Below are 15,463 nucleotides of genomic sequence, written 5' to 3'. Positions count from 1 at the left end.
CAGCTTCACTTGAGCTATAGACCGTCAGGTTTGAAAAGGGAACTTAACTTTACTTTTTTTTTATCTTGAGGGGGGGGGGGAGGGGGAGTTGTCACTAGTGTAGCAACGTAACTGTGCGACATAATCCTGTGTTTCTACTTCTGTGAACATGTTTGATGACCAGTACGCTCGTCCTGACACTGGCCGCTTGTCATACGCCACCCCACCCTACCCTCATCTCACCATTTTCAACCATCCCTACCCTGTTCCTCTATCGAACTCCCCCTCCCTCCCCCGCCCTACATATTAGTCCACCCCTTTAATCCGTGTGAGGGGAGATAATCCCGCTAATGAACACACGCTGGAGTTGTCCCAGCTATCAAATATCGCCCCCTCCCTCCCCCGCCCTACATATTAGTCCACCCCTTTAATCCGTGTGAGGGGAGATAATCCCGCTAATGAACACACGCTGGAGTTGTCCCAGCTATCAAATATCGCCCCCTCCCTCCCCCGCCCTACATATGAGTCCACCCCTTTAATCCGTGTGAGGGGAGATAATCCCTCTAATGAACACACGCTGGAGTTGTCCCAGCTATCAAATATCGCCCCCTCCCTCCCCCGCCCTACATATGAGTCCACCCCTTTAATCCGTGTGAGGGGAGATAATCCCTCTAATGAACACACGCTGGAGTTGTCCCAGCTATCAAATATCGCCCCCTCCCTCCCCCGCCCTACATATGAGTCCACCCCTTTAATCCGTGTGAGGGGAGATAATCCCTCTAATGAACACACGCTGGAGTTGTCCCAGCTATCAAATATCGCGAGGGGAGAAAATATTTGTCACCCAGAGACCGATAGGATTAGCGTTAATCCGCTGGCACGGATTAGTGAGACCACTGCTGGTGGCTTCAGTGATTTCTTACACGATATTTTGGTGTGGGGGTGTGGGAACTATAGAGAGGGGGGGGGGGTTGTACGACAAACTTGTAGTGAGTGACTAAATATTTTATTGGCCAGATTAGCTTGACTTACGATGTGGACAAACTTGTCCTAGATTGGCCAACAAAAATTTAACACAAAGGTTAAAGTAATTACATGGGGAAGAATACTATACGAGCAAAAGGTTTTTTTTTTAATGTGATGTGTTACGGCGTGGGTCTAGTAGTAGAGCGCTAGATGGCTAACTAAAAAATCTCGAGTTCGAATACGGGTTCAAGTTAGTTGAACGTCCCTGAGTCCACCCATCTTTTATGGGTACCTAACTCACCATAGGGAAAGCAAAGGCGGCTTGTCATAGTGCTGACCACACTATCTCTTCATATGCCGAGGTCACAGAAACAGGTGAACTCTACTCCATGAACCGTCAGCTTCGAAAAATGAACTTTACTATGAGATGTGTTGGATGGTACAATAGAGGGTTTACATACAGCAATCTGTCATGTAGGCAGGCAAATGTTAGGGTGAGTTAAACTTTCTCACCCCCTCCCCCCACCCCCCTAAAGGACAGCCAAAATGACATCTCAATCACTTTAAGTTACATCACATAGACCAACTAGCGCTCACGTCAACAATGGTTTTTGTTTCATGTTAGGGAATAGCATACAACCACATTATAATGTTCTCTGGAAAAACTTTGTTAAATCATAGTGTGCATAATGGATTACATGTGTACTTTTTCCACATGATTAGTGTAATATGTTATGTTGCTATTTTGTAATGTGTAATGGTGCAATATGTGCTATGTACTATGTAATAGTGCAATATATAATGTGTTATGGTGATATATGTAATATGTAATGTTGAAATATGTATATGATGTGAAATGGCGACAAATGTATGTAATGTGTAATGATGCACTATGTAATGTGTAATGATGCACTATGTAATATGTAATGGTGCACTATGTAATGTGTAATGATGTAATGGTGCAGTATGTAATATGTAATGGTGCACTGTGTAATGTGTAATGGTGCACTATGTAATATGTAATGATGCACTATGTAATGTGTAATGATGCAGTATGTAATGTGTAATGATGTCTTGCCCAGGGAGGACAGCGAGCCCACGAGCGAGGGCCGGGAGAGCCGCGAGGGGTCGAGGTGTGGGGGAGACAGCGGCCTAGGGATGGGTCTCAGCATGGACCTCAGCAGCCTATCCCTGGCCTCCAGCCAAAACTCAGAGTTTGCCCGACACGTGTACGAGCAGAACAAGATGAAAGGTGAGTACACACGACACGACGACATGTACACACGACACGACGACAAGTACACACGACACGACGACAAGTACACACGACACGACGACAAGTACACACGACACGACGACAAGTACACACGACACGACGACAAGTACACACGACACGACGACAAGTACACACGACACGACGACAAGTACACACGACACGACAAGTACACACGACACGACAAGTACACACGACACGATGACATGTACACACGACACGACAAGTACACACGACACGATGACAAGCACACACGACACGACGACAAGCACACACGACACGACAAGTACACACGACACGACGACAAGTACACACGACACGACGACAAGCACACACGACACGACGACAAGCACACACGACACGACAAGTACACACGACACGACAAGTACACACGACACAACAAGTACACACGACACGACAAGTACACACGACACGACAAGTACACACGACACGACGACATGTACACACGACACGATGACATGTACACACGACACGACAAGTACACACGACACGACAAGTACACACGACACGACAAGTACACACGACACGACGACATATACACACGACACGACGACAAGTACACACGACACGACAAGTACACACGACACGACATGTACACACGACACGACGATATGTACACACGACACGACAAGTACACACGACACGACGACAAGCACACACGACACGACGACAAGTACACACGACACGACAAGTACACACGACACGACAAGTACACACGACACAACAAGTACACACGACACGACAAGTACACACGACACGACAAGTACACACGACACAACAAGTACACACGACACAACAAGTACACACGACACGACGACATGTACACACGACACAACAAGTACACACGACACGACGACAAGTACACACGACACGACAAGTACACACGACACGACAAGTACACACGACACAACAAGTACACACGACACGACAAGTACACACGACACGACGACAAGTACACACGACACGACGACATATACACACGACACGACAACAAGTACATGCGCACCATATGCGATACAAAGGATACGGCAGTCTGTTCTCTAATAGTGACAGTAGCTTACAACAGCTAGAGTGAAATTTGAATGAATTAAAGTAATTCATTATACTTCATACCTAATGTTGTTTCTTTAAATTGGAAGTAATGACGTTTACTAAGTCTTGCTTCTTGTTTTAATTTAGTATAAAGATTAAGGATTGAGAGCTAAAATTCTAAATAAAAAATTTATGAAAAAAAAAAGACTATTAAATTAAGTATAGATAATTAAATTTCTGATAACTAGAAATGTATGATGTACTCTAATCATGGGTGATGGGGGTCTGAATGGCATCACGTTATTTAGATGTTTCTATTAAGGTGCACCTTGGTAATTAGGCTTCAGCTTCCTGCTTTAGTAGGCTTGTAACAATCTCATAGTCAGTGGGCTTTTTACCAATCTGCTGGTCAGTGGGCTTGTAACATTTTCTGGTCAGTGGGCTTGTAACATATGCTGGTCAGTGGGCTTGTAACATATGCTGGTCAGTGGGCTTGTAACATATGCTGGTCAGTGGGCTTGTAACTTTTGCTGGTCAGTGGGCTTGTAACATTTTCTGGTCAGTGGGCTTGTAACATATGCTGGTCAGTGGGCTTGTAACATATGCTGGTCAGTGGGCTTGTAACATATGCTGGTCAGTGGGCTTGTAACATATGCTGGTCAGTGGGCTTGTAACATATGCTGGTCAGTGGGCTTGTAACATATGCTGGTCAGTGGGCTTGTAACATATGCTGGTCAGTGGGCTTGTAACATATGCTGGTCAGTGGGCTTGTAACATATGCTGGTCAGTGGGCTTGTAACTTTTGCTGGTCAGTGGGCTTGTAACATTTGCTGGTCAGTGGGCTTGTAACATTTGCTGGTCAGTGGGCTTGTAACAATCTGATGTAACAATCTGCTGGTATTTCCACGCTACACCCCCCCCCACTCCATCATATTTATTTCAACTTCCAACGCTGTATTCGTAAACAAATTCTTCAAGAAGCTGGAATCAAATATGCAAGTAATCGATTACGCTCTCTGCTAATTCAGCAGCAACACACATATGGTCAGATGTTCTGGTCAAGACAGACAAATGGCCAGATTTTTAATAGTAATACAAGACCATAGCCAGATTGTTCCAGTTATTGATAAAACATGCTGAACTACTGGATACGGATGGTCAGAGTTTTGTTTTGTGATGTGTGACATCACATTGGTCACTCTTTGAGCCAAAACCCGATCAGTTCGAGTTTTCTATCAAGTAAATCATCAGATTTGTTTAAATCATCGTTTTAGTTAACTGTGGGTATTTGGGTCACTATTGACAATATGGGGACGGATCTACAAAACTGTCAAAACACATTTGATTTGGTGTGGCCAGATACACGACTGACTAGCTTGCCAGTTTGTCCAAACCAGACCAAAATCTAGTCTGAATATCTGGCACACTAGAATCCTGCCAATTTGGGGTTGGTTAATTCAGGGCGATATCGATACACTAAAAATAAGGCTGTCAGCATGGGTAAAATATTGTAATCGATACTGCTAGCCAGAAAAAATGCCCAATAAAAATGATAGAGAGCAATTTAGACAGACGGATGTGTTTGTGTGTGGACAGACAGGACAAGGGTATGTGATGGTGATGTGTCAGTGTAAACAGATGGTTATGTTGTTGGGGTGGTAGACAATGGTGTTGGGATGGTAGAATATGGTGTTGGGATGGTAGAATAGGATGTTGGGATGAATATGATGTTGGGATATTAGAATAGGATTTTGGGACATTAGATATGATGGTGGGATATTAGAGTATGATTTTGAGATGGTAGAATATGATGTTGGGATGGTAGAATATGATGTTGGGATGGTAGAATATTATGGTGGGGTGGTAGAATATGATGTTGGGATGGTAGAATATGATGTTGGGACTGGAATAAAAACACAAGATTTTAATCTCAGAAAATACTTCGTTGATTGTAATCCTAGAAAATACTTCCTAAATTATTTAATTATTTTTTTTATCCTTGAAATTATGACCCATCCAATTATGCTTGTATCTATTTATCTAAATGCACGTAGCTTTTTGTAGTATGGCTGTTTGCTATTTCAATCCACGGCTGTAAAACATTGTCTAGAATTGCTTTGTAATGGAAATATATTTAAATAGAAATAATTTTATTGCGTCATGAATCACACTTATCTAATTCAGCACACACAATCTACAAACTAATGTCTAAATAATCGTTTTATTAGTTTTTGTCCTAAAATCTAGTTGTCTTTTTTTTAATTGAAATCTGCTAGCTACACAGATGATAGATATAGGTGCCAGCTATGATAGATATTATAGATACAGGTGCCAGCTATGAAAGATAGGCCCTTTAGGTGCCAGCTATGAAAGATAGGCCCTATATGTGCCTATATAATGTATTGTTTAAAAATGTGATCATTACCCGGCTCACAAACAGCATGGAATGTCTCACGATTGAAAGAACTCACACACACGCATGTCAGATGTCGGTTTAGTTAAAGTTTGTTTTCAAAATCAAATATAATTTAACACTGATTCTGTCAAGTGTGTATCAAAATATACATGTTAGCAATGTTTCCAACCACACATCACCTCTCTCGTGGCTGATTTGTATTTTCTTTGTTTTGATTTTCTTGAATGAAATATTTTACGTTACTACACACTCATTATTTTGACTGTCTTGAATGAAATTTTTTTTCTCCATTATCCGACATAGGGATCCTGTTATATAATTTTGAATCTCTTGAATGAAACATTCTTTAGTTACTATTCTGTTACTATTTTGAATCTCTTGAATGAAATATTTTTACGTTACTATTCTGTTACTATTTTAATTCTCTTGAATGAACTATTTTTTCTCCCCAAACTAACACAGGGATACTGCTATACATGATGGGACCCTGTGGTGAAGTTTTGTTTTTTGCTCGTCCATTTTTTTTTCTCCAATTAGCATGAGTCGTGTTGTAGCATGCTTGTCAGTGTTGTAGTGATGCCGGTTTTTTGGTGTTTGACTTCACGATTTCAGGTCTGTTAGATGTCGGTATTTGGTCGAGCCAGTTTGTTATTTTGTTTATCTCGTATGTTTTTCTTGCTTAGTTTAATGTTTTAATTTGTGCTTGATTCGGACAAAAAACATTTACATTTTTTTTCTGTTCTTGTGAAAAACTTGTCATATCTAAATAAATACACACACCCTTATGTTGCATCGTACGCTTGTGATCTATATGATTTGCTACACGTCTAACTTTAATAAAACTGGTTGTATAACTTTTTTCCGATTGGAGAGGGGGGGTAGTAAAAATTAAGGGTTCTCATAGAAAAAGCTATATATGCCTTAATATGCTGATGGTGTGGGGTAGGGCCTGAATCTCTATACTGCATGCTTTGTTGTTGTTTTTTTTAATTGGGTGCTTTATTTTCAACCCTGCATGATAGCTATATAGGTCTAGACCAGAGAAGCAGGTGCATATGCTAATGATGTCAGTGGAATGGTTTCAAGATGTTGTAGACGGAAGTAGAGTCGATGGTGATGTATGGTGCAGTGCATTTGTGCTGCAGTAGAAAGTAATTGGGGGAGGGAGTGGCCTAGCGGTAGAGAGCCAGATTGCTAACCCGGAAGACGCGAGTTCGAATCAAGTCAGTAGACCGTCCCTGAATCCACCCATCTCTGATGGGTACCTATTAGGGAAAGTAAAGGTGGCTGGGCATAGTGCTGATCACATTATCCTTTCATATGCTGAGGTCGCAGGCAGGCTAACTCTACTTCATTTGCCCATAGAGCGTCAGGTTTGAAAAGGAACCTTGCTTATAAAGTAACGGGTGGAGTATATTCCAAGTGAATTACATACACCATATGCGGTGAATGCAAGAGATTAATGAATTGAAGTTGACATTTGTAACGTTGTCACCTTGTGACATTTTCTCAAGATGGTTTTCCCTCAGTAGCCAGTTGTCGTTGTTAACAAAGTTAACGACGACGTATAAAGTTTAGTTGTCAAAGTGTCAAGTTTATCATCCGCTCATCTAAACTTTATGTTCTTACGTCAATACTTGTTTTTTTTTTCAAACATTTAATCTTTATTTTTATTCAACAAATATATGCTTGTCAATTTTGTTAATTACGTTTTCGCCTTTCAGTATTCGCTTTCCATTCTTCATGTATTACTTTCGCTAGCTGTAGAAAAACAGTGTTGTAACAGAAGTTTCAATTACCAGTAATTAAATTACTTAGGACAAACTTAATTAAAATCCAGTATAATTTATGGTAGCTTTTTTCAATGACTCAAATTATTGGCGATTTTAATTAGTAATTAGCTGGGCAATGATGATGTCTGTGAGGGAACAATCAGCGTTTAGTTGGATTTTTTAAAAATTGCTTTGCTTTCACTAATCATCTAGTGACTAATTAAGTTAAACGGTTGGTAAAGTAAATAAGTTTGCAAGTTTTTTTTTTGAAAGTATATTCAGTAAAAAATAAAATTCAGTTAGAAAAAAAAATCTAGTAAAATTCAGTCAGAGAAATTAAGTTTTAAAAAATCAATCAGAAATATTCAAAACGTTTCAGAATTACTTAACGGAAATTATTGCTTTAATTGATTTTAGTCATACTGTTAATTAGATTCATTGATTTAAAAACTAATCGTTTTATTTCATTAACTAATTAGATAGATGAATGTCACGAGCTAATTAGATAAATGAATGTCACGCGCTAATTAGATAAATGAATGTCACGAGCTGATTAGATAAATGAATGTCACGTGCTAATTAGATAAATGATGTCACGCGCTAATTAGATAAATGAATGTCACGAGCTGATTAGATAAATGAATGTCACGTGCTAATTAGATAAATGATGTCACGCGCTAATTAGATAAATGATGTAACGCGCTAATTAGATAAATGAATGTCACGCGCTAATTAGATAAATGAATGTCACGCGCTAATTAGATAAATGAATGTCACGCGCTAATTAGATAAATGAATGTCACGCGCTAATTAGATAAATGAATGTCACGAGCTAATTAGATAAATGAATGTCACGCGCTAATTAAATAAATGAATGTCACGCGCTAATTAGATCACTTGACCTCTGCAGGTCCTGGTGCCAGCCTGCCCAAAAGCGAGTCCGACGAGTTCTCCGATCTGACCTCTGACCTCGACTTTGACGAGCTGGCGTCGGAGCGGAGTCGGCCCGACGGGGGCTCCAGCACCGACGAGAGTTGCCGCGACGCCGTCGTGACCAGCGTAAGTACCCGCAAGGACGGCAAGCGGCAAAAGCACCGGCCCAAATCCTTGACCTTGTCCCGCTCTCACAGCCACACCTCCTCAGACGAGGAGGACGGGGCCGGGAGCGGCGACCGGAAGTCTGAAACCGAAAGTAGCGAGGCCAAAGAGAAGACATCCGCCCCGGAGGTGAAAACGAAAGTAGGATCCACCGCGGGGAAAACAAACGCGCATCAGGCGGTCGCCCCTGCGCATGCGCTGACGACGTTTTCGGCGTATTTGTCGGCTGATCAAAAGACGAAAAAACACCCGCCTTCTGCTGAGGATTTTCCCGCCGATGCGCCTTTCTCAGCCACGCATGATTTAACAGACAGCCATGCTATAAATAGCCCGACGCCTCCTAGAAGCCCCAGCTGGAGGGAGGGCCTCGAGAGCCCGCCATTTTCCCCCAGGAGGAGGGATTCCTACCCGGGGAAGAGGCGAGGGTCCCTCAGTCCGAAAGAGCAGAAGAAGAACCATTTCACCTACACGGATATCTCCCCGCCGTCCCGACAGCTCTCCCTGGAGGAACTGTACGGAGACTCCACGGTGCAGACGATCTTGTTAGACAACGGCGTGACGGGGTCTCAGGCGCCCCAGAAGCCGTCCCCCATCTCCCCCGACCAGATCAAGGACTCCATCCTGACCATCATGGGCGAGACGGTGCCGTTCGACATCCCGACGCCCCGGGCCAAGCCCCCCACCAGCATCAGCACGCAGCCCCACCATAACGACTTCCAGCCCACCTTCTCCATGTCGCACTCCGCCCCCGTCATGGATCTGGCCACCTACGCCGCCACCATCGCCAACAGCACCGCCAACCTGACCTGCATGAGCGTCTCGCCGCCCAACCTGCTACCTCACGCCTCCTCCCACCTCGGCATGGGGGAGCCCCTCAGCCCCGACTCCAGCGCCGACTCCAGCTGCTCCTCCCCCGTCTCCCCCGGTTACTATGACAACGCCCAGCCGTCCACGGAGGACATTGAGGACGTGGAGCTGGCGGACCCCTCGGCCAAATCCATCGACTTCCAGGGGTCGAAACGACAGAAAGCCCGGCCGCCATCGACCGACTGGTCACCTGTGATTGACCTCTCCCCCATCCTGGACGTGTCCCCCTCCGTGGAGGAGGCCGAGCAGGAGGACATGTTGGCCAAACAGATGGAGGAACTCGAGAGACAGAGGTCCATCAACGCCGCCGATGACGAGTACGACGACGACTCCGGGCCAGCGACGGCCAAATCTTTCTTCGAGGCCAAACCCACCCCGCCCATAAAGCCGCCCCTGCCGTCAGTCATCCCCCGCATCCCCCCTCCCCCGTCCGCCAAAAAGCTGAAGCAGCAGCTAAACGAGGAGTACGACGACTACGACAACGACGACAACGACGGGATGGAGGATGAGAGCTTCACCTACAGCAGCACGCTCAGACGCTGCGGGAACTTCGAGGACATCAGCAGACTAGGAAGTGACGTCAAGCACGTGTCAGACCTGTCCGACAGGCTAGCAGACGACATCGACATACACGACGCGGCCAGCGACGCCCCGTTTTTCTCCTGCACCAGCCAGACGACCACCCTCCCCCATTCGGCGCCCTGCATCAGCACCACAGTTTCAGCATTCCAGCCGCCCCTCAGGCAGGGGGCGCTGACGGAGGAACAGGGCTCCAAACACCTCCGTGACTTCGAGGCGCTCATCACGGACGAGATTCACAAAATCGCCGAAGACATGGAAAACATCGTCAAACGTGGCGCGGCTAACATGAAACCCATCCCGCCGCCCAAACCGAAACGGAGATTACCCGATCCGGAACTAGTCCTATCTCCCCCTCCGGCTTTCTCCTCCTCGTTCGACGGGCCAGACAAGCGGCCCATCCCCAGTATAAGGACAGAGAGCCCCAGCGAGCCCGGGAGTAGAGAGGGCTCGTTCGAAGACGCGCCGGCTGGGAAGTTTTTACCCCGGCAAGACTCGGTGGAGAAGAAGAAAGCCAAGGACCTGAAGGCGAAACCCAGCCCCATCCTCATCCAGCACATCGAGGCGGAGGAGCAGTCCGTGTCCCCCCACTACAAGGTCATGGAGTCCCCACCCACACCGGAGACGAAAAGCATCAAGCGTGAGTTCTCCGACAGCACGTCCGTCTCGCCGAGCTCCTCCCCTGACCAGGATCTCTACGCCTTCCCCTCGCCGGTCACGCCTCCGGATTCAGACTCCTCCCCTCCCAAACCGCACTCCCCGTCCTCCCCGGGCACGGATTTCGATGAGGAGTGCGCCGTACGGGAGCTAGAAGAATCAGTTCGAGGCTCGTACGTCAGCTCCCCCTACAGGGCTGTCAGTCCTTACGACAATGCCAAGGTCACGTACGCCCCCGTGACCTGCGACACGTCATACGCCCCACCCAACAAAATGATTTACAGCCCGCCCCTCAGGCAGGACCACGCCCCTCAGACAAACTCCGCCCAGCAGGAAGTCGTCCGGCCCCCGATCTCGCCGCGGAAAAGCATCCGGAAATTTGACGAGCAAAAGATGAACGGCCGGACGAGCCCGCTGTACGAGAACGTTGAGGGCCTGACGACCCAGGACTACCTGCACGAGCAGAAGGGCGCCAGACTCGGGGAGCAGACGACCAAAACTTTAGGCACGGCCAAAGACTTCTCCAGGTTTGACGTCATTCCCACCAAGATGGCGCCGCCCCAGCCCACGGAGATCTTCACCTACCCGGTCAGTGGGGAGTACCCGAGCCGCGCCCGGAGCAGCTCGGCCCCGTTTACCGGCGCCCAGCCCTCGGCCACCCCCGAGCCTCCTCAGGCGCGCCCTCGGTCGGCCTCGGTGGAGGAGGAGCAGGGCGCCACGGGGGAGCGGAGCACCAGCGTCAGGGATAAGATACGGGCATTTGAAGAGGTAAATCTGTGCACCTGTCCACACGTGTGTGTCTCCCCCCCCCCCACTACTCACATCAGCTGTGTGACCCCCTCCCCCCCCCCCCCCCCACCCACCCACACCAGATGTGTGATGTGTCTACTAAACATCTTTCATCCATCTGCACCAGTCACTCCTAGATATCCATCACTGTTAACTTTTTCAACTTTTTCAATGTTTTCATCCTCACCAGCGGTTCTCACACTATCAGCAAATATTGTTTACGCCACTTGTAGAAGTAAATCTTTTTAAATTTATAATTTTACTGTAGTCCTAATAAATTTAAGACAAATTGCAATCATGTAGGGGTGAATATGTAAATTACTTTTCACCTTTTCATTAATTACCGTCTATAATTAATTGTAATGAGCTACATAGCGCCATGTTGTAACGCAAAAGATTACTACGCAAACAATTTTCCTTCAAATTTGATCAAACATTTTATTTCAAATAACGTGAGAACCGCTGAAACCACACTAAACTGTGTCGTCATATTTTTCTCATTATTTCGTCATCGTCTACTGACTTTACTAAAATTATCGTCTTTTTTTTTCTCTTTATATCAAGTAAATTTGTCATTTCCTGTTTCATGTGTGTTTCACCAGGTTATAACAAAAATGTGAATTATTGAATTATTTCCATCATTAGAGAAGCGTATACTCACTCATTTCTTTTTTTTTGTGGGGGGAGGGGGGGGGGGGAGAGAGATGGGGGGGGGGGGTGTGACAAAAGACGCTAAAAATAAACAATGGCAAAAGCTACATTGTTCTCCACATTCGGATACAGAAATGGTGGAATTAGTTTACAATGACTATCACATGTCCTAGTTAGTGTATGTTAAAACATGAATAATTTTTTCTAAGCTCATCTTCCTAAGCTGAGGGACCACCACCACCAACCCCTTCTCGCCCCCCCCCCCCCCTTCCCTCCCCACACACATTAAAAACGATGTATAAACATAGTGACATTAATGCCTAAAACCATGTGCATCATTCTGTTTGTGTTGTGATGGTGACCACTGTGTGTGGGTGTTGATGTGTGATGGTAGGGCGTGTCTAGTGACTAGAGTAGTCCACTAAAAGTGCTAGGGTAGAGGATTGGTTCCACCCAGGGCGTGGCTGCTACCTCCCCACCCCTCGCCACCCTCACTAATGTTCTATATACAAGACGGTCTTAATTCACGACACCCTCATAACTATACGGCCTTATTTACCTGACGCCATCATAAAAATGACACTCTTATATGCATTAATATATTAATATAACATTAAGACTTAATCCATAATACCCTTATATATATATATATATATATATATATATATATATATATATATATATATAAAATATATATATATATATATGACAACCTTTTTACATAATCACCTTACCTTTATATACAACATCCTCTCATATACATGACACCTTTACATACATGGGGTCATTCATAAATGACGTCACGCTTTTTAAAATGGTTTTTACCTGCCCCCCTCCCCTCCGCCACACATCGTCACAAAAAGCCAGACCCCCCCCCCCCTAAAATGAAGTCACACCTCAGTCTACAACCCCCCCCCTCGAAATGCAGTTGAATTTTTCTTAAAACATCGATATTTTTCCAAAATCTTGTCTGAACTCTGTCAAAATAGAGTATTGTAATCAATTCCTATTGTAATTTATTAAAACAGTTTTCTAAAACACGAAATAACGTCAAAAATTCGTTTTCTAACATTGCTTTTTTATAATGAAAAAGTGTGACGTCGCGCCATCTGATCCCGCCCCCTCCCTCGTCACACACCGTCACAAAATTACGGACCCCCCCCCCTCCCCATACGAGTGTGACGTCATTTATGGACGACCCCCCCCCCCCCCAAGACAGATTTAATACATAACACCCTTATATAATGAGACCCAATATATACACGACCCTATTGAATACAATAAGGCGTTATATATAGGAGGACATTAAATAAAGACGCCTTTATATAACTACTAATCTCCTTCCCCATTCGTTACATCTTCTACCAGGGGTGTATCACCCCCCTTCCCCCCCTACCGTAGCCACGCCCCTGGGTGTACCACTACGTCCTAGGTCCTCTAGTCCCACAATAGTTTGTTTTTTTCCTGACCCAAGTCCTACACAGCCTCGTTTAATTCAGTAGTTGGGAGTCGTTTTGTTTCGTTATCATTTTGTGATTTTTTTTAGTCCTCATTTTTTACGTCAGCCCCTCATTTTTTAAGTCAGCCCCTCATTTTTTAAGTCAGCCCCTCATTAGATTTTGTCGTCGTGAGTATGTTACACCACCTCTGTCTATTTTTAGCCTCCCGTTCCAAGAAAGAGGGTGAGTTGTTTGTTTGTTTGTTTGTTTGTTTGTTTTTTATTTTGTCAAATACCCAGAGCTGTTTTTTTTTTTATTTTAATTTAAATAATTTTTATTTGCAATGTATTAATCGCTATTGCAGTACGCTGAATCCATGTTTTACATTTTTTTAAATTGCCGATTTCCCAATAAACAACAAACACAACTTTTTGTGGTTGTGAAATATCAAATCAAAATCACAGATGATTACGTCACAGAGCCTTGCTAATCCGCAATACTTGATCAATCTGCTAGCCAACCAACCATCGTTCAACATTTTTATCGAACTCCTCCGTCAAAGCCGGGTATTTTAACTAGTATTTCTCTCTCTATATATCTCTTTCTCTCTTTCTCTCTCTCTTTCTCTCTCTCTCTCTCTTTCTCTTTCTTGCTCTTTCTTTCTCTCTCTGCTAATTAAGAGAGAAGAGTTTTGTGGTGATTAATGAAATAAAGTCAAGATATTCGTTCATCAAAATCATTTTTAACAAACTATTAACACGTTGGTAAACATGCTATTTACACGTTGATAGAGCTATTCACACGTTGATAGAGCTATTCACATGTCGGTAAACATGAGATTTTCACACGTTGTGTAGCATGTTATTTACACGTTGGTAAACATGATATTTACACATTGGGTAACATGATATTTACACATTGGGTAACATGATATTTACACATTGGGTAACATGATATTTACACATGGGTAACATGCTATTTACACATTGGGTAACATGATATTTGCACATTAGGTAACATGATATTTACACATTGGGTAACATGATATTTACACATTGGGTAACATGATATTTACACATTGGGTAACATGATATTTGCACATTAGGTAACATGATATTTACACATTGGGTAACATGATATTTGCACAAAGGTAAACAGAGACCCGTGATTTTTTGGTTTGTAAAAACTGTAAACAGCTCATTCTATCAAGCTACATTGTAGTTCTTTATGTAGTAAACAAACAGAAGTAGACGTAGAATCGAGCGAGAAACCGATGGTGTGGTATTAAGATTTTAAAGTTGTATAAGTGGTTTATTTAGTCGTTTACTTGTCTCTGGGGTTGATGCTACAAGTGCAATGGTGTGGGACTGCGGGGGGGGGGGGTCGATACAATGGTATTAAGTTAAATGGTGTGGGGGGGGGGGGGTCAATACAATGGTATTAAGTTCAATGTTGTGGGACTGGGGGGTCAATAGAGTGGTATTAACTTCAGTGAAAAGAAAGGCAGGCGTTTTAAGAAGACGTCATTTGTGGTGGGTCGATGACGGATGTTAGATAATTAATTTGGGGGGTGGGGTATACACATTTTTTAGGTTCAACTGTTAAGGTGTGCAGGTTTGGGGGTGAGGGTGAGGGGGTGGGGTGGTGGGGTTATTTAAATGAAGGGGGGTGTTCGATGAGGGGTAGGCTTGTGGGTGTGTAAGTGGGTCACAAATTTGACCCCCCAAGAGAACGTATCACCAATGTGACCCCCCCTCCCCATGAGAACAAAGTCACAAATGTGACACAAACGAGAAACTGAAATATCCTAGTCGCCCTGTGTTTACCTGTGTTTACAGTCATGAAATGCCTGAATTTAGGGAAAGATATGGGATAAACTTGGGATAACAGTCGCCCATGGTGTGACAAACATGGGATAAACTTC

The 15,463-nt window shown here is 44.3% G+C and overlaps 1 protein-coding gene across 1 annotated transcript in view; it reads left to right on the top strand.

The window, feature by feature from the left end:
* Positions 1–15,463, top strand: part of LOC131950944 (uncharacterized) — a 145,561-nt gene that overhangs the window by 86,620 nt on the left and 43,478 nt on the right. Inside the window, exons 6-8 of the mRNA XM_059313156.1 lie at positions 2,028–2,197; positions 8,370–11,428; positions 13,762–13,782. Of these exons, the coding sequence (XP_059169139.1) occupies positions 2,028–2,197; positions 8,370–11,428; positions 13,762–13,782 (3,250 nt within the window). The remainder of the gene's footprint in view (positions 1–2,027; positions 2,198–8,369; positions 11,429–13,761; positions 13,783–15,463) is intronic.

Source organism: Physella acuta, unplaced genomic scaffold (assembly GCF_028476545.2).
Source record: "Physella acuta isolate Inbredline_101_S28 unplaced genomic scaffold, ASM2847654v3 ptg000791l, whole genome shotgun sequence".
Taxonomy (NCBI): domain Eukaryota; kingdom Metazoa; phylum Mollusca; class Gastropoda; family Physidae; genus Physella; species Physella acuta.
Note: the sequence above shows the minus strand (reverse complement) of the source record. Positions and strands in the feature narration are given on the sequence as shown.